Source organism: Pelodiscus sinensis, chromosome 32 (assembly GCF_052426305.1).
Source record: "Pelodiscus sinensis isolate ZL-2025 chromosome 32, ASM5242630v1, whole genome shotgun sequence".
NCBI lineage: Eukaryota > Metazoa > Chordata > Testudines > Trionychidae > Pelodiscus > Pelodiscus sinensis.
Window position 1 is genome coordinate 6,428,251 of NC_143083.1, and position 22,898 is coordinate 6,451,148.

At 50.8% G+C, this 22,898-nt stretch overlaps 1 protein-coding gene across 6 annotated transcripts in view; it reads left to right on the plus strand.

Moving 5' to 3' along the window:
• Positions 1 to 22,898, plus strand: part of KANK3 (KN motif and ankyrin repeat domains 3) — a 55,526-nt gene that overhangs the window by 26,242 nt on the left and 6,386 nt on the right. For 5 of the 6 annotated variants that reach the window (XM_075903124.2, XM_075903127.2, XM_075903128.2 and 2 more), the window contains exons 3-11: positions 813 to 894; positions 2,341 to 4,209; positions 5,018 to 5,150; positions 5,324 to 5,545; positions 18,250 to 18,337; positions 19,114 to 19,333; positions 20,544 to 20,686; positions 21,538 to 21,738; positions 22,776 to 22,871. In XM_075903124.2, coding sequence (XP_075759239.2) covers positions 858 to 894; positions 2,341 to 4,209; positions 5,018 to 5,150; positions 5,324 to 5,545; positions 18,250 to 18,337; positions 19,114 to 19,333; positions 20,544 to 20,686; positions 21,538 to 21,738; positions 22,776 to 22,871 — 3,009 coding nt within the window. In that variant the 5' untranslated portion in view covers positions 813 to 857. The remainder of the gene's footprint in view (positions 1 to 812; positions 895 to 2,340; positions 4,210 to 5,017; positions 5,151 to 5,323; positions 5,546 to 18,249; positions 18,338 to 19,113; positions 19,334 to 20,543; positions 20,687 to 21,537; positions 21,739 to 22,775; positions 22,872 to 22,898) is intronic. The other variant, XM_006123890.5, reaches the window with a different exon arrangement.

Genomic DNA, 22,898 nt, shown 5'->3' on the forward strand with positions numbered 1-22,898 from the left:
CCCATTCTTCAGCAAATAGCACAGGACTTGCTTCAGCCTCCTCCTTGTCTCCAGCAAGGTATTCTTCCTGTGGAGTTTTTGCATTAAGGATAGATAGGGGGAGATCTTCTTTGTAAAGCATTTTAATAATAATCTCTACCTCTTATATGCTGCTTTTCATCAGTGGGTCTTAAAGAGAAGGTATCATTCTCCCCCATCTTACAAATATGGAAACTGAAGCACCAAAAGGTGACCCACCAAAAGGTGACCAGGACTAGAATCCAGGTTTCCTGAGCAGCCCTCAGAGCTCCAGCGGCCCAGTACTGCCTAGAAGTTAGGTCTGTTACAGGTTGCCCCTTCTTGGCCCTCATTGCTTCCTGTTCAGGCAGGAGGGGCCTCCCCCTTTACCTGTAGGTGATATTTTCTTTCCCAAACTTTACTTTAGAGCTCTCTGCCCCAGAATGCATTGCAGCCTGTAACTGACCAGGCTACACCCTGGTCCAAGACACAGGGACACTCAGGGTCTCCCAACTAAGGTGTGTGGGGAAACACTGGCTCCTGTGGGGCTGGGCATTCCACGAGGCTGTCTCTGCCTGGGCCCAGAGCTCTCTGTGGGAGGTGCGTTTCACCAGCTGGAGGGATGAAGCAGCAGAAGAGGCCTCTCCCCTTGGGTTGAGGGTTTCTCTTGTGATGTTTTGCCATGCAGAGTGGAGTTGAGGTGGTAAAATGGGAGGGCAGCTGGGGCTAGATAGACGAGCTTCCGTCCAGGCTGTGCTGCTCATGTCACTCTCCACCCAGCAAGGAATTCACCCTAGCTCATACTGTCTTTTCAGATTCACGGTCTGCTGCTCTATGGCTTTGTGAACCCCTAGGAGAAGATGGCCCAGCCCATACACTTGAACCAGAATCTGCCAGGTAAAGGAACACGGGCTGCTCCTACCTGAGGGGCACCAGGGATAGGTGTTCTCACAGCGTTCACCTTGCAATGCAGCCCTGCCCTGACGGAAAGGGGATTAGAGGGGTGATCGGCTTCTGCTGCAAATGCAAATAATGGGAGCTGCAGCCTCATGGGACCTGGCTGCCATCTCTGGCTGGGGGCTGTTTGATCTGAGCATTCCCACCTGGTAGGAAAATATTTCAAGCTTTATCTCTCAGAGCAGGAGAAAAAGTTGAAATTGTTAACTTTTTCATAAAATAGAAAAGTTGAAATGTCCTTGGAAATGTTGAAACCTTTCTCTCTGTTGAAATGACTAGAAATGCTGCTTTCCAGTTAGTTTGACATGGAACTGTGTTGTCCTGTTGTGGTACATTGTCTCATGCCTCCCTTCTCCCTATGGGCCAGATCCTTGCCCAAACTACATCTCTGATGCACCACATGGCTTGGGTGGAGGGACATTGTGGGAGACGCCCTCTAGGTAGCTTGGCTCATAAGAAGGAATGGGAGGGCTGAGCTGCAGTTCCAGGAAGGCCCCGTATTACAGCATCGGTGTGCTGGCTTTCATGTTTTATTGACCTGATTTGAAAGGACATTTTGGGTCAACTCAGGAAAGTGCAATATTGTGACTTGGGTCAAACGCTGCCAAAATGGGACATTTTATTTTGATTTGTCACTGGTGGGAAAATTGAATGTTTTTGGGAAAATCAGAATTTCCCCACTGAACGCTTCAATATTGTGAAGCTGCATTTTGTATCAGAAAATCCCTGCCAGGCTCGGCAAGGATTCTGGTTGGGATTTGGAGCTAATCTGGCAGGTGGGTCACGTGAGAGGTGACCTCCATGCTCTGACTCTGGTTTCCCCTCGCCTGGGCCATGCACCGGAAGAGGGTGGCAGCTGAGATGGCAGTGCACTGAAGGAAGATGGGGAGCACTCTGCACCAGGCACCCCCTGCTCCATGTACATTAACCCCACAGTGAAGCCTTTCCATGATGCCTCGACCAACCTCTCTCTGGGCTGATGTGGAGCCAGTTGCCCCCAGTGGGATCCTTTCTGCTGCCCTCAGTGGGCCCTAGGTCACTTTGTCTCTCGGCTCTAGCACCCTTTGTCCATGGTCTGACCATGCTGCTTCACCTCCTTAAAGACCCCAAATTAATCTTCACACTCAAATTTGGGTGTGAAACTCCTATGGCATCGAACAGGGTCCAGGCTTCCTCACAGGCTTCACATGGCACTCAGAGAAGCGGGAAGATGCTCTGGACCTTTTCTTCTAGTCTGGGCGACTGCATAAACTTTACGTGGCATCAAACTCTCCCCCTGCATCCAGCAGGAAAAGCTCAAAAGATGGGACAGGGACAGGAGATGGGTTTGATGGACTCAGGCCTTTTGTGACGATATTCATGGTTTCTCTTTGGCTTTCCTGGCAGATTTAGGTGGCCCTTTCTTGTACAGAGATCAGGACGATGGGGAGAAGAGCTCCTACTCTGTGGAAACCCCCTATGGCTTCCTGCTAGACCTCGATTTTCTGAAATATGTTGATGACATTGAGAGTGGCCAAACTCTTAAGAAGGTTCCATTGCACCGGAAAGCGAAAGGGCCCAAACAATCCAGTTCCCTGCGAAGCCCCTCCAGCCACGCCAGCGTTTGGACCTCCACTGAGTCTCTGGCGTCCACGGCCAGCGAAGATGGAAAGAACGTGCTCCTCTTATCTCCGTGTCTCAGAATGCAGGTTGGGGCCTCAGAAACAAGAGAGCCCCTGAGCAAACAGGCTTCCAACCCCATGTCTCCAACTCCAGTTATAAATCTCCTTCCACCCCCTGCCCCCAAAGCCTTCATGCGAAATCCCCGGGTGGAGAAAACCTTGCAAGAGACAAGTAGGAGGCTAGAGCTAGAGCAGCTCTGTTTGCTGACTAGTGAAGATGCCCAAATGCCTGGGCCACCCAGCAGTCCATCTAAACCAGGCATCTCTGGTACCACTTGCTTTGCTGTGCCTTTGAATGGAAATGGAGAGAGCCAAGCCATGTCCGGTCTGTCTCACACCGGCTCTAAGAGGATGAGCCCTTTGAATTCCGGAAGGAGCACCCCAGCCACCAACATCAGCCCAGCGCATTTGCAGCACGTGCGGGAGCAGATGGCTGCTGCCCTGAGGCAACTCAAAGAGCTGGAGGAACAAGTCAAGACGATCCCAGTGCTGGAAATGAAAATCTGCCAACTGAAGCGGGAGAAGGAAAAGCTGATGGCAGGTTTGCAGGAGCAGCCTCTTCCCGAATCGAGTGATGCTTCTGTCTTCGGCTTTCCGTCCCAAACTCTTGGTGCCAGGGTCACCAGGGCAAGCCAGGAGGCTTCCATGGCACTGGAAAAGGAGCTGGAGTCAGTGAAGGCTCGAGCAAGTAAAATCACGGAGTTAAGGCGACTCACTGAGAAACTGTCTGCTTCAGAGAGGAACATGCGAGCCAGCCGATCAGTTGCCCGGGCCGTGGAGAGAGAATGCAAGTCTGTAGGCGTGGGTGAGGAGATGAACATGAATGAGGCCGTGTTCTACTACCGATCTCAGAAGCCGTGCCAGGAGATTGGTGTTGGCCAAGAGACTGAGACCACAGATGCTGCAGTGTGGGTCATGGAGTCCTTGTTGGGGCTTCCTACAGAAGCAGAGAAGGAAATGGAGATGTTGCAGCACACGATTGGCCACCAAAAGGAGGTCATTGCCATGATGGAAGGGCACTTGAAGGACGCGACTAAGGAGCTTGAGGAGTTACGAGTAGAGGTTTGTTCCAGAAGGCCAAGGAGTTTGATCGATAAGGAAATAATGGCTAAACCTCCGATGGTCGACGCACATGCAGAGGCAGCAGTACCAGTGCAAAGCCAGGGGGTGGGCAGCCACTGGGAAATGGTTGATAAGGGTGTGGATTGCTTGCCACAGATGTTATGTTTGGGAGTCAGCTGTGATTTGGAAGGCAAAGAAGTTGCTGTCAGCTCAGATTCACCTGCCACATATGAAGAGAGAGGCTGCCAAGTGGATCTAGAGGTAGAAATTGTTACATCAATGGAAGATACAGATCTAGGTGCATCTAGGAAGAAGTCTAAACAAATCCCTCTCAGTGCCGGAGAACATGGAAACCAGGTGGACACAGCTGAGTCTGCAGTCACTAATGGCAGTAAGACAGTTGAGCCTCAGGGAGGGACTGGGACAGTGGAAGTGGCCCATGGTTCATGTTTAATCCCCCAGGACTCCAGGCAAGGAGTGCGAGAAATGCCTCCAGAGAAGGACAGCTGTGCTCCTCTGATTCCTGGGGCTGGTGAGTCACTTACGGGAGTATATGCTGCATGTTAATGGGCCTCCTGCCTCTGCTCTGTGGCCGGGACTTACCCCTGGTGGTAGATGTCCACTGGTGTTTCTTCTCAAGTTATAATTGGACAGAAGCCAAGCTGTTGGCAGGAACCTGAAGCCCCAGGATGCTGGTTCTCCACTCACTCATGCTGGTTTGCCACCATCCTGTCACCAGTGCCTGTGAGTGGAGACCCAAGATCCCAGAGGAGGCTACATTGATGAGATGCTTGGGCAGATGCCCTCATAGGAATGCTGGTAACCACCCTCTTCCAGCCCCGCCCCATCAGGGAATTAGCTCAGAGGTTTCTCGGGGTGAGTGTAGGCGGGGGGAGGGGAGCACAGCCCAACAGTGGAGCCATTGTATGTATGTGGGGGGAGGGCTGTGAATTTTAGGGAGGGGTGAGAGTGAAGGGATTATGTGCTTGCAGTAGGAGCTGGCCATGGTTAGGAGATCCCACAATGGGGCAGGCACCTGTTAAGCCCCGAGCACTGTCGTTCAGAGTTGTTCTCCTTGGCACATGCGGGGTGCTGCCTGGGACCGTGGCTCTGCTGACACTCAGGGTGTCAGGCTGGATGGAGCAGCAACTTTCCCTGTGCTTTGTTACAACAAATTCCAGGCCTTTAGGGAGCCCAAGCCAAGCCTGTTCTCCCCCACCAGTGCTCTTAACCCCCAGCATCTCCCTATGAACTATATGGATGGAGTGAGTCCCCATCCCTGAGTCTTTGCCTGAGCCAGGGCTTTCCGCCAGGTCACCCTCCCATTTCTGTTTCCGCAGGTGCCCTGAAGTCGATCATGAAGAAGCGAGATGGGCTTCCGAGGCTGGAGGCTGAGGGCGGGAGGAAGAGCCTGCAGTTTGTGGGGGTGCTGAACGGGGAGTACGTGCTCTTTGCTCCAGAACAAGCTCTGGTGTTTGTACCTCTCGCTACAGCCGGGTCCAAAGTGGCCCTGATTGAAATGTGCCCTGTGTGTGTTGGGGGCAGGGAGCTGCAGGACTCCAGCCCTCCTGCTGCACAGCACAGGTGCCAGGGGAAAGGTGCTAGGTCTCCCCACAGAGCCCTGACCATGCTCTCCTTCCTGACAGGTATGAGAGCACGTCCAGTGAGGAGGACGGTGGAGACAGCTCCTCTGAGAAGATTTCGCTCACCAGCTCTGATAGTGATATGGAGGGCAATGTAAACGCCTCAGATGAGGAGATTGGAGCAGGCACAGGCGAGGCTGCAAGCAGCTTGGAGAACATTAAGCTGGGCACAGCTCACAGGGCAGAGAGCGCACCAGCCCCGGAATCCACTGAAGTGAAGGAAAAGTAAGTGTGGAGCAGTCTCTCTGGGTCTGAAGTGCCAGCCGGGCACCCACCAGCCACCAAGCTGAGTCAGAAATGCCCAGCTACATAAGAGCGCTCCAGCCCCAAGGCCCCTGGAACCAGAGGGGAGCAGGGAGGGAAAAGGAGTTGTCTAGAGCTCCTGCCATGGAAACATCTTAGTCCAGTACCAGTTTGAGCTGCCATCTCCCTCTCAACAGTGTTCAGGGGATCTTGGCCCAAGCTAGCCAGCAGCACAGATTTTATTTTTGCAGGAATGGCTAAGGAAATGCTTTTGTTCTAATTCCTTCCCTCTCCCTAACAAATGACACAATGTTCAATGAATTGCAGAAGATGAGGGCTGAAAGAGACCGTAGGAGGCAATTGAGTTCAACCCCCAGCTCAATGCAGGACCAACCCCAACTAAATCATCCCAGCCAGGGCTTTGTCAAGCCAGGAATCTCTAGGGATGGAGATACTACCACCTCTCTAGGGAACCCCTTCCAGTGCTTCCCCACTCTCCTAGGGAAATAGTTTTTCCTAACATCCAACTGAGACCTCCCCCACTGCAACTTGAGCCCATTGCACCTTGTTCTGCCACCTGCCCCCACTGAGAACAGCCTCTCTCCATCTTCTTTGGAACCCCCCTTCAGGGAGTTGAAGGCTTTTATCAAATTCCCCCTTGCTCATCTCTTCTGCAGACTAAGTAAGTCCGGTTCCCTCAGCCTTTCCTCATAAGTCATGTGGTTCAGCCCTCTAATCCTTTCAATTGCCCTTCACTGGACCCTCTCCAATGTGTCCATGTTGGGGGGGCGGGTCCAGAGTTGGACACAATACTCCAGATGTGGCCTCTTCACTTCCAAATGAGGGGAATAATCACTTTCCTCGATATGCTGGCAATGCTCCTACTAATGCAGCCCAATATGCCATTAGCTTTCTTGGCTACAAGGGCGCATTGCTGACTTATATCCAGCTTTTTATCCACTGTAATCCTCACGTCCTTTTCTGCCAAACTGCTGCTTAGCTAGTAGGTCCCCAGCCTGTAACAATGCTTGGGATTCTTCCATCACAAGTGCAGGATTCTGCACTTTTCCTTGTTGAATCTCATCAGAATTGTCTAGGTAACTCTGGACCCTGTCTTGACTTCCCCCACCCCAGCATATCTACCTCTCTCCCTAGCTTAGGGTACGTCTAGACTACATGCCTCTGGCGACAGAGGCATGTAGATTAGGCTACCCGACAGAGTAAAATGAAGCGGCGATTTAAATAATCGCCGCTTCATTTAAATTTACATGGCTGCCGCGCTGAGCCGACAAACAGCTGATCAGCTGTTTGTCGGCTCAGCGCGATAGTCTGGACGCTCCCCTGCCGACATCAAAGGGAGCTGTCGACAACCCAGGTATGCCTCCTGGGATGAGGCATACCTGGGTTGTCGACAGCTCCCTTTGATGTCGGCAGGGGAGCGTCCAGACTATCGCGCTGAGCCGACAAACAGCTGATCAGCTGTTTGTCGGCTCAGCGCGGCAGCCATGTAAATTTAAATGAAGCGGCGATTATTTAAATCGCCGCTTCATTTTACTCTGTCGGGTAGCCTAATCTACATGCCTCTGTCGCCAGAGGCATGTAGTCTAGACGTACCCTTAGTGTCATCCATGAATTTACTTCCTGAGGGTGGAATCCATCCCCTCATCCTGGTCATTAATAATGATGTTGGACAAAACTGAACCCAGGACTGACCCCAGCGCACTCCAGTTGATACCAGCTGCCACCTAGATACCAAGCCATTGATCACTACCCATTGAGCCTGACTATCTAGCCAGCTTTCTATCCACATTACAGTCCATTTAGCCAATCCATACTTCTTTAACTTGCTGCCAAGAATATTCTGGGAGACCATATCGAAAGCTTTGCTAAAGTCAAAGTATATCACATCCACTGACTTCCCCATGTCCACAGAGCCAGTTACCTTGTCATAGGTGGCAGTCAGATTGGTCAGGGACTGAGGTGATCTGTTAACTGATCTGTAGTTCCCTGGATTGTCCTTCTTGCCTTTTTAGAATATGGGCACTACATTTGCCTTGTCCAATCATCTGGGACCTCCCCCAATTGCCATGAATTTTCAAAGATTATGGCCAGTGGCCATAGGCATGTGCAGCACATTTCATTAGAATTTTTTTCAAATGTACTTTGACCCCATTGGCCACACCCTGACTCCCATTGGCTACACCTCTAGAGGTAACACTCTCGGGGCAAGACGGACACATGACCAGAAGTAAAAGGTGTTGAGTGACCCCCTCTAAGAACTTTTCCCACTAATAGTCCTACCAATAGGAATTAGTTTAGCCCTCACCAAACCTCCCTTATGCAACTATTCTGCAGTTGCATTAACCCAATGTGTGTGACATTAACTCGGGCAGAGAGGCTGGGGGAAGTGTTCCCTCTAAGAGCTTCCTCCCATGAGCAGAATGAATTTCGTGTTGTGCACCAGTACTGAGTTCATGTGGCTTGTTTGGATGTGCCACTGTTATTAATAAATATCTTATAAACTGCTACTTTTTCCTTCTGCTGCCAAATGTCCCCTTGCTCCATCAGCTCCCCTCGGGCCTACTGCCCCCCAACCCCTCACCCTCCTCTGCTCTCCTGACTCCTTCCCTCCTCACTGCCCTCAGCCTTCCTGAGACCTGCCCCCCCTGCACCAGCCCTTCTCTCCCCCCATGCCCAGTCCTGCAGTAGCCCCACTCTGATCATATGAGCTACCCCTCCTCATCCCCTCTCCTAACATCTCCCTCTACACACCTGCCCTGCCTCTCTCCTCTGGTGCTGGTCCCTCCCCTGCAGGTGTCTGCCCTTCTGCTTCACCCCCAGAATCCCTTGACACCTGCAACTTCCCTTAGCCCTGCACCCTCCTGGTGCCCCCCTTCCCTCACTGTCCCTGCCCCCTTTGCCCTCTTTTTCTCTGATGCCCACCCCCTCACTGCCCCCGTTCCTCTCATGCTCCTGTGCCCTCACACGTCTTGCTCCATCCCCGCCTTCCTCATGCCCAACCCTTCTTTCAAGCCTTCTCCCAGCACCTCCCTCTCCCCCCTTTAGCTCCCAATGCCCTTCCCCTCTCCTCTCCCAGCATCACCCTGTCCTCCCCCCCCCCCGCCCTTTTCCTCATTGTCTCCACTTGGCCCCCTGGCATTTGTCTCTCCTCCACCCTGTTCCTTGGTGCTTTCCCCTTTCTTCTCCTGACCTTCCCTCCTCTCCTCAGCACAGGCCTCTTCCTCTCCCACCCCTGCCTATTTTCCTCCTCCTCCCTTTCCCTTACTTTAGGCTAAGCTGGCTTCTGCCTTCCAGCTTGCTGGGCTGGAGTCAAAGCCAGCCCAAGCTACAGGCCATCTGGGCCCTAGCCTGGGGTGCGTCACTTTAAGGGGCACCACGCGGTGCTGCCGGGCCGGGTGGGGCCAAGGATGAGGCCCCAGGTGCAGAAGGGGCGCTGGGTGGTACGGCCAGGCTGGGCCGGGTGGGAGCACCCCCAGGCGCAGAAGGGGCGCTGTGCAGTGCTGCTGGGATGGGCGGGGCCATGGGTGGGACCAGGGCCGCGGCCCCAGGGGTGCTGTGCATTGCTACTGGGCCGAGGCCGAGGCCAGGGTTGAGGTTGGGGCTGCGGCCCCAGGGGCAGAAGCGGCACCATGCGGTGCTGCCGGGATGGGAGGAGCCGAGGACGGGGCCAGGGCTGGGGCCCTGGGTGCAGAAGGGGCACCGCATGGTGCTGCCGGGCCAGGCAGGGGCACCCCCAGCCACAGAAAGGGCACCACGTGGTGCTGCTGGTCCGGGCCGAGCTGGGCTCGGGGTGAAAAAATGGCTCGGGCTGGTGTCTTTGGTCTGGCCCCAGCTGCTTCCGCCGCACATGTGTGCTCTCTCTCCCCAAAGTGCCCCGTAGATGGCCGCAGGGAAAGTGACGGGCTGTGGTACCCAGTCTCAAATCCCCCTCCTCCTCCTCCAGCAGTTGCTAGCCAGCTGGAGACATTAGGGTGTGCCTGGGCACACCCGGCACACCCTGTGCGCATGCCTATGCCAGTGGCTCTGCAACTCCCTCAGCACCCTCGGATGCATTAGATCCGGTCCCATGTGTTGGAGAAAGAACCTGAAGCATGGGCCTGGTGCTTGAACAAGTAAGAGTTATACTATGAGTAACAGACAGGCAGTGTCAAAAGCAAATGTTTGCCTACAAGTCAGTGTCTATCGGCACTAGAACTGCTAGCACTGATAAAAGCACATGAAGTATGTAAATACAGTCCATCAGGATAGTACAGGGACACCCAGCTGAGTACATAATAAAATAGTTTGAAACAAGAGTGAAAGCATAACAATGGTTTAGAGGAACAAGTACAAGGGGAGGTAGCAAATGTGTCATCAATGTGTAAGATGATACGTATGGTGTGCATCACAGATTGTTCATTTCTGTGTCTAAATATTGGGATACCTTGACTTAATTCTTTGGCTGGCCTGGGAGCCGATATGATCAACTGAACTGAACTGAGTCCGTTGTCCTGGGTACAAATATGTAGGGGCTTGGAGGCCATCTGTCTACTGACAGCTATTAATGTACTTTGTTCAACAATAAACCTGACTCAGGTGCCTTCATATCTTATCTGAGTCTGTGGTATTTTGGGGATCTGCAGAGCTGACACGATATACTGACGGAGCATACGAAAATGCACGCAGCCGAATGTTTTTCATTACTGACTGAGCAGGAGAGCGAGCAGGACGCCACACAAGTGAATCCTGAATTTACTGTATTGCTATCCTGAACTACTACACCATGAATTTGTGTATGTCCAGATTTTCTATATAGTTCTTAACCTGTTCTTTCTCCACCAAGGGCTGCTCACCTCTTCCCCATACTGTGCTGCCCAGTGCAGCAGTCTGGGAGCTGACCTTGTTTGTGAAGGCTATGTCATTTCAGACTCAGTTGGTAAAACATTTTAATTGTATTGTTTGACAGGAAAAAATGAGTTTAAAAAAAACTGACCACGTCTTAAGTTCAGCTGCATCAGTTAATGAAACGCTTGGCCATTCAACCTCATCCTTGTGCCATATCCTGGACAAGCCAGCATCTCCTAGCTAGGCGCCCTTAGAGCCATCACTAGCGGCAACTGGTGAAGCTAAGGTGGCTAAACAGTTTACATTCTGCCCCCATTTTCACATGCTACTGCTTTTGTAAAACATTCCCTCTTGGAGGCTGGCGTCTGTCCTGGTTGGGCTCTGCTAGGAGGTGAATCTCTTAGGAGATTTTAGCAAAATTCTGCCAGCTTTCTGTGTTACGGGGAAAGAAAAATGTCTCCCTGCTAGGAGTTTAGAGCAGGATGTGGCCAAACCAGTGAGAGACTAAAAACAGACCTGGGTGCAAACTGCTCTGGGGACATTTTGCTGTGTAGGGGGTGAATTTCAGTTTAGCAACTTGCCCATTTGACATCTGTGACCAAGGCCTGCACAAAGAAATCCTCCTTTCATTTGCAAGTGCATGCTACTTGCTGAGGTTGAATTAGCCCCTAGAGCCAAAGGGAGGAAGTGCACGTCTCTTGGCTGGCGCTCTGAGCAAGAAAAGCGGGAGTGCCTCCAAGGAGAGGAGCATGTCTCCGGGAGAGCCATGCTGTACTTCTGAAAGGGGGAGCATGTGTTCCCCAGGGCAGCCTCCCACTGAATGACTGGAAAATCATTTGGAAATGTCCAGGGGCAAGGTGCATGTAACTTAGACAGGAAACTAATAAGCGGGACCATGAGAGGGTGATGGGAATTAAGGAATGGGATAGAGAGGCTGGGTTGGGCACGAATGAAATCAGAACAGACTGCTGGCACTAAACATTAAAAAGGCCGTAGAGCAGTTTTTAAACTAAGAGTTGGGAGGAAAGCTGATTGGTGCGGAGATGCACGTAAATCGGATGGAGACTTCTCTTAAAGGAGAATCCATTGATCGAGATTCTCTAAGCTGTAGTCAGAAAGAGAGGAGGGGAGAGGACAAACCATGGGACAGAGCATACAAAAAACTGCATATAAAGTAATCCAGTGCATCAGAGAAGGGCAGACAAATAAGCAGTGGCAAATTTTTAAAGTGCTTCTACACAAATGCTAGGAGTCTGACTAATAAGATGGGTGAACTAGAGTACCTCGTGTTAAAGGAGGAGATTGACATAATAGGCATCACTGAAACCTGGTGGAATGAGGAAAATCTGTGGGACACAATCATACCGGGATATAAAATATATTGAAAGGATAGAGCAGGCCGGGTGGGTGGTGTAGTGGCACTGTATGTGAAAGGTAATGTAGAATCAAATGAAATAAAAATATTAAGTTTCAGAGGGGTAGCCGTCTTAGTCTGAATCCGCAAAAGCGACGAGGAGTCCTGTGGCACCTTATAGACTAACTGAAGTGTAGGAGCATAAGCTTTTGTGGGCAAAGACCCACTTCGTCAGATGCATGTAGTAGAAATTTCCAGAGGCAGGTATAAATATTCAGGCCAGGATCAGGCTGGAGATGACGAGGTGGATCCAATCAAGGAGAATGAGGCCCACTTCTAGCAGCTGCTCTGGAGGTGTGAATTCCAAGAGAGCAGAAGCTGCTTTTGTAGTTAGTGAGCCATTCACAGTCTTTGTTTAATCCAGAGTTGATTGTGTCAAACTAAATATTTTTTAAAAATATTAAGTGAATCAACATGTTCAAAAGAATCACTATGGATAGTAATTCCATGCTCCAATAATAAGAAATTAGCAGTAGGGATATATTACCGACCACCGGACCAGGGCAGCAATACTGACATTGAAATGCTGAGGGAGATTAGAGAGGCTACCAAAATAAAGAACTCTATAATAATGGGGGATTTTAATTATCCCCATGTTGACTGGATACATGTCACCACAGGAAGAGAAGCAGAGATAAAATTTCTCAATGGCTAAATGATCGCTTCTTGGAGCGGCTGGTACAGGAACCCACAAGGGGAGAGGCAATTCTCAGTTTAGTTCTGAGTGGAGCGCAGGATCAGGTCCAGGAGATAACCATTACAGGACTGCTTGGGAATAGTGACCATAATATAATAACATTTAACATTCCTGTGGTGGGAAGAACACCTCAGCAGTCCAGCACTCAGGCATTTAATTTTAAAAAGGGGAATTACACAAAAATGAGGAGGTTAAACAGAAATTAAAAGGTACAATGACTACAGCCCAACTTAAATGTATACCCCAAATTAGAAAACATAGCAAGAGACCTAAAAAAAGAGTCACCGTGGCTTAACCACCATGTAAAAGAAGCAGTGAGGGACAAAAAGGCATCTTTTAAGAAGTGGAAGTCCAGTCCTAGTGAGATAAATAGAAAGGAACATAAACACTGTCAAATCAAGTGTAAAAATGTAATAAGAAAAGCAAAAAAGATTTTGAGGAATAGCTAGCCAAAAACTCAAAAAGAAATAACAAAATGTTTAAGTACATTAGAAGCAGGAAGCCTGCTAAAAAAAACCTGTGGGTCCTCTAGATGATCGAGATATGGAAGACGCAATCAAGGACGATAAAGTCATTGCGGAGAAACTAAATGATTTCTTTGCTTCAGTCTCCACGGCTGAGGACATTGGGGAGATTCCCAAATCTGCACCGTCCTTTGTGGGTGATGAATCTGAGGAACTGTCCCAGATTGAAGTGTCATTAGAGGAGGTTTTGGAACAAATAGAAAAACTTAATGTTAACAAATCTCCGAGACTGGATGGCATTCATCCAAGGGTTCTAAAAGAATTCAAATGGGAAATTGCTGAACTATTATCTGTAGTTTGTAACCTATCCTTTAAATCGGCTTCCGTACCTAATGACTGGAAGGTAGCCAACGTGACACCAATATTTAAAAAGAGCTCTAGAGGTGATCCTGGCAATTACAGACCGGTAAATCTAACTTCAGTACTGGGCAAATTAGTCAAAACAATAGTAAAGAATAAAATTGTGAGGCATGTAGAAGAACATAATTTGTTGGACAAAAGTCAACATGGTTTCTGTAAAGGGAAATTATGTCTTACTAATCTATTAGAGTTCTTTGAATGGGTTAACAAACATGCAGACAAGGGGGATCCAGTAGATATAGTTTACTTAGATTTTCAGAAAGCCTTTGACAAGGTCCCTCACCAAAGGCTCTTGTGTAAATTACATTGTCATGGTATAAGAGGGATGGTCCTTTCTTGGATTGAGAACTGGTTAAAAGACAGGAAACAAAAGGTAGGAATAAATGGTAAATTTTCAGAATGGAGAGGGGTAACTAGTGGTGTCCCCCAAGGGTCAGTCCTGGGACCAATCCTTTTCAACTTATTCATAAATGATCTGGAGAAAGGGGTAGGCAGTGAGGTGGTAAAGTTTGAGGATGATACCAAACCGTTTAGGATAGTCGAGACAGAAGCATACTGTGAGAGACTCCAAAAAGATCTCACCAAACTGAGTGATTGGGCAACAAAATGGCAAATGAAATTTAATGTGGATAAGTGTAAAGGAATGCACATCGGGAAAAATAACCCCAACTATAAGTACAGTATGATAGGGGCTAATTTGGCTATGACAAATCAGAAAGGATATCTTGGAGTTATCGTGGATAGTTCTCTGAAAACTATTATTAAGAAAGGGATTATTAAATTATTAAGAAAGGGATAGAAAATAAGACACACAATATCTTACTGCCCCTGTATAAAACTATGGTACGGCCACATCTTGAATACTGTGTACAGATGTGGTGGTCTCACCTCAAAAAAGGTATTTTGACCTTGGAAAGGGTTCAGAAAAGGGCAACTAAAATCATTAGGGGTTTGGAACGGGTCGCATATGAAGAGAGGTTAAAGCGACTGGGACTTTTCAGTTTAGAAAAAAGGAGATTTAGGGGGGATATGATAGAGGTCTATAAAATCATGAGTGGTGTGGAGAGGGCGGATAAAGAAAAGTTATTTATTAGTTTCCATAATAAAAGAACTAGAGGACACCAAATGAAATTAATGGGTAGCAGGTTTAAAACTAATAAAAGAAAGTTCTTCCTCACACAGCGTGTAGTCAACCTGTGGAACTCCTTGCCAGAGGAGGCTGTGAAGGCTAGGACTATAACAGAGTTTAAAGAGAAGCTAGATAATTTCATGGAGGTTAGGTCCATAAAAGGCTATTAGCCAGGGGATAGAATTGGTGTCCCTGGCCTCTGTTTGTCAGAGGCTGAAGAAGGGTGGCAGGAGACAAATCGCTTGATCATTGTTTTTGGTCTACCTTCTCTGGGACACCTGGTGCTGGCCACTGTTGGCAGCCAGGCTCCTGGACTAGATGGACCCAGTACGGCCATTCTTATGTTCTTAAGAACTAAGGCTCCTCCAAGGCAAAAAACGTAACAGTGATATGAAGAGACTTCCTTTTGACATCACACAAGTTAGCCAGTGGAACTCACTGCCACTGGATACAATGGAGACCAGTTGCTCTTAGTGGAATTAAAAGTAAATACCTTTGTGAGAACATTCACACTGGCTAGGCTTTAGAACCCCTCTTGTGTGTCTGGCTGCAGAGTGGGGAGCAGCTGGTGACTCTGAATGTCTGGTTGCCCCAGGCAAGGGAAGACCCCATTCGATCTGGTGGGTAGCACTGGACTGTCTTGGGAGGGGGAGCACATGGGGACTCTTTTCTTTTCTCCTAGCTACCTGTGAGTCTGATGCTGATTGATTGACACTCCCCTCCCCCTTTGGTTATTTTTATGAGCAGCTGGCTCAGCTGCAGCAGCCTCCCCACCCCACCTTGTTCTGCCAAACATACAGGCTGCTCCTAGGTGGGATTAACTTTTGGCTAACAAGGCAATAGCCTTATGCCCTGCTGGCCAGGCCAGGCCGGGCAGGGAGCTTGCTCCCGCAGCCCTGGTGAGCCTGGTGCACTCCTGCCAACAGGAAAGACAAGGCAAAGCAGCCCATGGGGCTTAGGAACTCCACTGGGAGCTGCTTCCATTCTCTTGGGTCAGTGTCTGTGTGGTTCCCGTGCGGCAGGGACATCTGGCATCTGCCAGGCTCCTCCGGTTAACGTGGTGACCAGACACGCAATCTGGTTACTACGGGAACCCATGCCAGCTGTGGGCAAGTTTGAAGAGGCTGTACATTTTTCTTCCCTCCCTTCCCCCCCCCCCAATTTCTCTGCAGCTCTGCTGAGCTGTCAGGGAGGGATGAGGGTCCCTTGGACCTTTGTCCCTCGAGGCTGCTGCCTCCTGGGTCCATTGCCATCATCTTCTGTGTGTGATGGGCAGGGGCGGCCCGTGAGCGTAGACAGACTCAGCGGTCGCCTAGGGCGACGCTGACCCGGGGCGCCCAATGATGACATCACAGCCATTGATGGCTGTGCAGGCGGGGGCGCCAATCGCATCTTCTGCCTGGGGCGCCAGCTGCCGCAGCCGGCCTCAGGCTGCTCTTTGGTTATGGGTTCATGTCTGGGCAATTGGTGAGCACCGGAGAGGAGTGGGGGGCGGGTAGGCTGGGAAGCTTGCACAGCACCTGCACACATGCTATCAGGCTCTAGCCCCTTCCCTCCCCCCAATGAATTCCCATACCTCAGGGGAAAGAAAACACCACACTCTGGCTCCCAGCACTTTCCTTTTATAGCATCTCCCCGTAAAGGGCTTCAGAGTTGTGATGCCCTGGGTTCGATTCTGTACTGAACTGCACTAAGTCAAAGAAATCCTTTTTCTGTACTGGGATGCAACCAGGTTCTTTCCTTATGTTCAGCCTAGTTCCCATACAGGGCCCAGGGTCTTCTCAAACATCTATGTCAAAAGTACCCAGATGATCTCCCAGTAGATTTTTACTCAAGAATTCCTTCAATTTGTTGTAATTCCCAGAATTCATGTAATTCCCAGATACAGAGAGAAAAAATGATGAAAGCAAATTACAGTAAACTTCCAATAATCTGGCACCTTTAGGACCCAGAGGGTGTCGGATTATCAAATATGCCGGACTATCGGAAGTGGGGGCTATGCGGGGGGTGGGGTGGAGTGGGGGGATGGGGAGGCGGCACTGTGGGACCAACCCAGCAGCACCCCAGCTGCTCTGCCCCGGGCGTCCCCAAGTCAGCCGCTGCTGAAACTGACCAGCAGCTGACTCGGGGAAGTCTGGGGCAGAGCAGCTCCAATTGTCCGGCTGCCTGGAGCACTTCCGGGTTCCAAATGGTGCTGGACTAGCAGGAGTGCCGGACCACTGGATGCCGGACAACTGAAGTTTTACTGTATTTGGATGTGCCAAGTCATCACTGAATGCAGGGTGATAGAATGTTGAAACCACATTATGGCTGTTTGTCACTGACGCTCACTGACTGTAGTGAAAACTGTTACTTGTCTCTTCTAATAATGGTCAAAAATGTCCTCCAGTCCCCCATCTCAGAGTTGTGTCCCTCTTGGGTACTGGGAATTAAATCAACATGCATCATTTGTGACTTTGCACAGCTACCGCTGGGGGAAAATGGGTTTGTTTGAAGAGCTGAATGTGGTGAGAGTAGAATAAATGTGTTAATTTTACATAAATATGTATGTCGATAAATTTTTGACTTCATGTTTGAAGATATGATTGCTCTCTTTAAATATATTAGCGAGATAAATGCCAGGGAGGGAGAGGAATTATTTAAGCTCAATACCAATGTGGACACAAGAACAAATGGATATAAGTTGGCTATTAGGAAGTTTAGACTCAAAATAGATGAAGGTTTCTAACCGTCAAGAGGAGTGAAGTTCTGGAACAGCCTTCCAAGGGAAGTAGTGGGGGCAAAAGACCTATCTGGCTTCAAGATTAAGCTAGATGGGTTTATGAAGGGGATGGTTTGATGAGGTAACATGATCTTGGCAATCAATAGACCTTTCACTATCAGTGGTAAATAGGCCAATGGTGGGAAGATAGGAGTTGCTATAGAGAACTTTTTTCTGGGTGTCTGGTTGGTGAGTCTTGCTCACATGCTCAGGGTTCACCTGATCGCCATATTTGGGGTCGGGAAGGAATTTTCCTCCAGGGTAGATTGGCAGAGGCCCTGGAGGTTTTTCGCCTTCCTCTGTAGCATGGGGCACGGGTCACTTGTGGGAGGATTCTCTGCATCTTGGGGTCTTTAAACCATCGTTTGAGGACTTCAGTATCTGAGATATAGGTGAGAGGATTATTCTAGCAGTGGGTGGGTGAGATTCTGTGGCCTGCATTGTGCAGGGGGTCAAACTAGATGATCATAATGGTCCCTTCTGACCTTAAAGTCTATGAGTCTATGTTGTTTTGCAACATGTAATTCATATGTAGGCACTTCCATCCCATTAATCCCTTAGGGCACATCTACGCAGCAAGGCTAAAGCCAAAATAAGCAGCACAACTTGATTTATGTCGATTTGCATAGCTTAAGTCGAAATAGCTTTTATTTCAGCTTTTGGCTCTGTCTACACAGCAGGAAGTCTGAGGAAGAGCACTCTTCCTCCGATTTCTCTTATTCCTCGTAAAATGAGTGTTACAAGAGTCAGAGTAAGAAGTCCTCAGCTCGACATTATTTCAACATTGTCAAAATAACGGCTTGTATTGTAAATTATTTCAGAATAACATCAGTTATTCCGAAATAACACTGCTGTGTAGGCATACCATTAGTGCAGCCCTGGCTAGAAGCCAGAACGGTGTTTATGCACATGCCCCTTAGGAACAGACAGCTCTGTCCCCTCCCTTCTTTTCCCAGGTTTGAGCTGAGCCCCAGGATGAGAGACGCTTGCATGATTGTGAAGCACCAGCTCAGCCATCCTACTGCTGTGAAGAGTAAAGAGGTGGTGAGTTGGATGGAAGCAGAGAGGCGGAGCAGCTGGGTTGGCCCGAGTTTGTCTGAAATTGTTCTGGGCAGTTCTCGGCTTGTGGTGCAGGAATTCAGAGGGGATGGTCGCTGTGGGTCCCTCTGAATCCCACCAAGCGCCTCCTCTGCTGCAGCTGGGAATCCCTGATGTGAGTCGCGAACCCCTCCTCATTCCAGGTATCCCAGACCTGAAGAGATTGGCTGTAGAATGGCCCACGCATCCTCAGGACCACAGGAGATTTATCACTCAGTGTTCCAAGGGCAGGTGCAGAGCCAGCTGCTGCCTGCTACCCAAACTGGGCACCAGTTGGCCCTCTCTTGCCATCTGTGCCTTCCTTCTGGGGGGCTTCCTGTCCAAGAGTGCTCCATCCCAGGGAGTGCCTCATCCTGTATGCAGGGCATGAGCCCAGAAGTTTGTGCAGGATCATGGAGCAACCATGGCTTGTTAGCAAGGGGTGTGTGTGTAAGGAATTGCCTTGTATTTATTGCAATGGGAGGGCATAGCTGGGGTTGGGTCATGGCTACTGACAAAGGGAAACCACTGCATCACACAAAAGTGCCGACAAGCAGCATCTCCCCTCCTCCCGCTGACTTTTAGCAACAGGCCTTTATCGACACCCTAAAAGCTGCACAGTGTAGACATACTCCTGGCTTTGTGATAGGAAGCATTGGGAGCAGCGAGAGCTTTAGCCACTGGGCATGTCCCTGTGAGGAGAAGCATTTCTCAGCTTGAGCTCTGCCCTCCTCTCTCCCCAGTTGTCCAGCAGTGGTGTGCTTCTCCAGGAGTGGTTCCGAGTGTCCAGCCAGAAGTCCTCCGACCCAGTGACAGTTGCCAGCCACCTCCTGGCCTTCGCTGAGGTCTCTCCTGGGCTGCTGGCCCACGTGGTCAACCTGGCAGATGGGAACGGGAACACGGCTCTCCACTACAGTGTCTCACACTCCAACTTTCAGATCGTGCGGCTGCTCCTGGACACCGGTTAGTAGCACAAAATGCCTGTCCCAGGGGCGCTAGGCCAGAAGGAACCTGTAACGCTCGGGAGCGGGGAGGATCTGCACTAGGAGATGGGAGCTGAGAACTTGGTTCCCTTTCCACCAATTGCCCTGATCCCCAGGCTTCTCTCAGCTGCTGTTCCGCAGCCCTTACCTGACACACATCCACCAGGGAGTCCCTGACCCACCACCTGCTCCACCAGTTGGAGGCCAGCCTGCCTCCCTCTCCTAGGGTATATCTAGACTACATGGCTCCATCGATGAAGCCGTGTAGATTTGTTTACTGGGCAAAGGGAAATGAAGCAGCGATTTAAATAATCGCCGCTTCATTTACATTAAAATGGGTGCCGAGCTGTGCTGATCAGCTGTTTTGGCGGCACAGTGCTGTAATTTGGACACTTCGCGGTCGACATCAAAGGCATTTGTCGACCTCCCCGGTAAACCTCATCTCACGAGGCATAACAGAGAGGTCTACAAATGCCTTTGATGTCGACCACAGAGTGTCCAGACTACAGCGCTGTGCCGACAAACAGCAGATCGGCACAGCGCGGCAGCCATTTTGATTTAAACAAAGCAGCGAGTATTTAAATCACCGCTTCATTTCCCTTTGCCTACAACCCTGATCTACATGGCTCCGTTGACGGAGCCATGTAGTCTAGACACACCCCTAGTGCCTTGGGAAACTGGCTGGTGCACAGGGTGTAGTGCTCCACATTGGCCCATGGCCTGGGGTTACCCAGACACGTTAGGTGAATTAGGCCTATCCCACAAGCATTTCCCTGCCATCAGCATCCATTCTGAGGCCCAAGTTCCTCTTCCAGGAGATTGCTGAGGACTGGGCTCATCCCTTGTCAGGCTGGGAACAGAAGGCAATTCCAGGCCACAGCAGATCCTCCAATCCCAGCCATGCTGGGCAGCTGTGGAGGAAGGGGCAGGCTTTGCTCTTTCATACCAGCAAATAGGTATTATCTGGGTGCATCCAGGGAGCAAACAGCTCCCAGCAAGCAAGTCTGGCTCCTTGCCCAAGAGCCATGTGGTGACTGGTGGCTGTCCTCCAGCTTCCAGACTTTGCCAGAACCCCGGAGCAGCAACTCTGGCACCTGAGACAACCCTGGGATGGGAACTGAGGGCAGTTTTGCTGCTGGACCTTCTGGCCTGCTGGGGTCCCTCACGCTGCTTGGCCACTCTGTCTGCAGGGGTGTGCAACGTGGACCATCAGAATAAAGCCGGATACACGGCCCTCATGCTGGCAGCGCTGGCCTCGGTGGAGCATGATGACGACATGCATGTTGTCAGAAGACTCTTCGGCATGGGAAACGTCAATGCCAAGGCGAGCCAGGTCTGCACAAACAGTGCTTCTCCCCACAGCATAATCCCTCTGCTTGAGACCCTAGGGCAGTCCCTGACTGCTGCAAAGCACGGCGTGTGAGCAGGTGGGCCAGCTCACCTAACAACAGGCCTTGTTCCTGTCCCAATCGGTGGCCATAAGCTTTGGAGGCCACTGGAGGAAAACAAGCTTTGTCTCGCTCCCGAGGCTTTTTGTGTGGGATGGCCAGCTACAGGCAGCCCCCCACTTGGCTCTGGGAATTCGAGCGGAGCAAGCCAATGGCAGAGCCTCCAAAAGATCCCCGATAGAGCTTGTCACTGTTGGCAGCTGCTGGCCAGATCCTGTATATGCTCAGCACTGAGCTGCATCTTCCTTGTTTACGTTTTCCTGCTGTGTAATGCTTCCCCATTTCAGTGCATGGGAACCGGGGGGCTGGGGAGCCAGGAGTCTCGGAGGATAGGCAAGCCAAGCAGGTCCTTGTGGGAGAACACCCTGGGAAATCTCTTCTCCCTATGTGGGGCACAGGAGCCCCTGGCCTCTCCCTGCAGTCAGTACCTCATCTGGCATAATGTGAGTCCCTGGCTCCTGCAACATGACTGCCTAGGAGAGACGTCCAGTGTTACTAATATAAAGCCAACGGCCCCAGGTCATCAGCAGGTGAATGTGAACCTGTGACCTTAGGGGCTAACGCCATATGCCTCTATGGCCTGAGCTAAAAGCTAAGACTGTAGAGCAGCTGTTTCTCTCCCTTGTGAGTGGTCTCAGTGCCTCTGGGTTCCACTAGTAACCTAGCTGGGGGTGGGGATTGTGCTGGTCTCTTCTGCATCTCACCTGGCTTCCCTCACCTCTCATCCTGCTTGCAGGCTGGCCAGACGGCTCTGATGCTGGCGGTCAGCCATGGCAGGCAGGAGATGGTCGAAGCTGTGCTGGCCTGTGGAGCTGATGTGAACCTGCAGGACGAGGAGGGCTCCACAGCTCTGATGTGCGCTTGTGAGCACGGGCGAGTGGAAACCGTACGGCTGCTCCTGGCTCAACCAGCTTGTGACATCTCCATCGTGGATAACGTAAGCTCCAGACCAGCGCCGAGGCTGTGAAGCTCCTGCTCTCCTCTCTCCTGGGGCTCCGGTGCTGCTGTCCAGCGGAGCCACTGGCGAGTGGAGACTGTCCTTTCACTCTCGTGATAGACACGCTTTCCCTGCTTTCATGCTCCCCCAGGACCTGCTCCAGATACCATAGTCTTGGCTTCTCTCCAACATCAGAACGGCCACACCGGGTCAGACCAAAAGTCCATCTAGCCCAGTGTCCTGTCTTCTGACATGGCCAGTGCCGAGTGCCCCAGAGGGAATGAACAGAGCAGGGAATCATCCAGTGATCTAGTCATCCCCTGTTGCCCATTCCCAGCTTCTGCAGAGGCTAAGGACACCCAGCTGCATCTGCTGACCTCTTGCGCCCAGCCACCTGGCCACTGGCTGGATGGCAGAGCTGGTCACTCAGCCAGGTGAATTATCCACCGACAGATTTGGATTGTTCCAGGGTATTTGACTGCAGGGATGGTTTGTTCACCCCAAATGGGAACAACAGCCTGTTGGGAGCTCATCTGGGCTTAGTAGTATCTGTGGCCCCTGACATCCCCATGGGATGTTTCTGCTGCTTGAGTGGCAGGGACCAGTGCACATGCAGCCAAACAAGGGCTTGCACTAACAGAGTCAGCGAGCTGCCCTGGGGCTGCACAGAGACACATCCATCCAAACAACTACCCCATGAGGGGCCAACCTGCCTGAAACCAGCCATGGCTGGGAGGCAGAACAAAAGCATTGCCTGGCAAGTCTCACCCGAGGGGAGGGAGGTCTGGCAGGCCCTGCTTCTTAAAAGCCATGTGGACTCCCATTTAGAGCTACCACACTGCCCTTTCCTCCTGCGCCTGGACTTTTCCAGGCAACTCAGTAACTTGCCTTGGCTTTTGGCCTTGTGCTTTGCTGCCTGTCTCAGGGCCTTACAAGCCCTGTACTTTCAGCCATGTGTTACTTCAATCGCCGCGCGCCCCTCCCCCCCAGCTTCTCTTTTGTGCTTTGTCTTGATCCCTTTTCCTTTCCTCCCCTAGGACGGTAACAACGCTGTGGGTATTGCACTGGAGGCAGGTCACAGCAACATTGCAGTATTGATATACGCTCACCTCAACTCTAAGGCACAGTCACCTGTGAGTATCTGAATGCTCCCCCAGGCC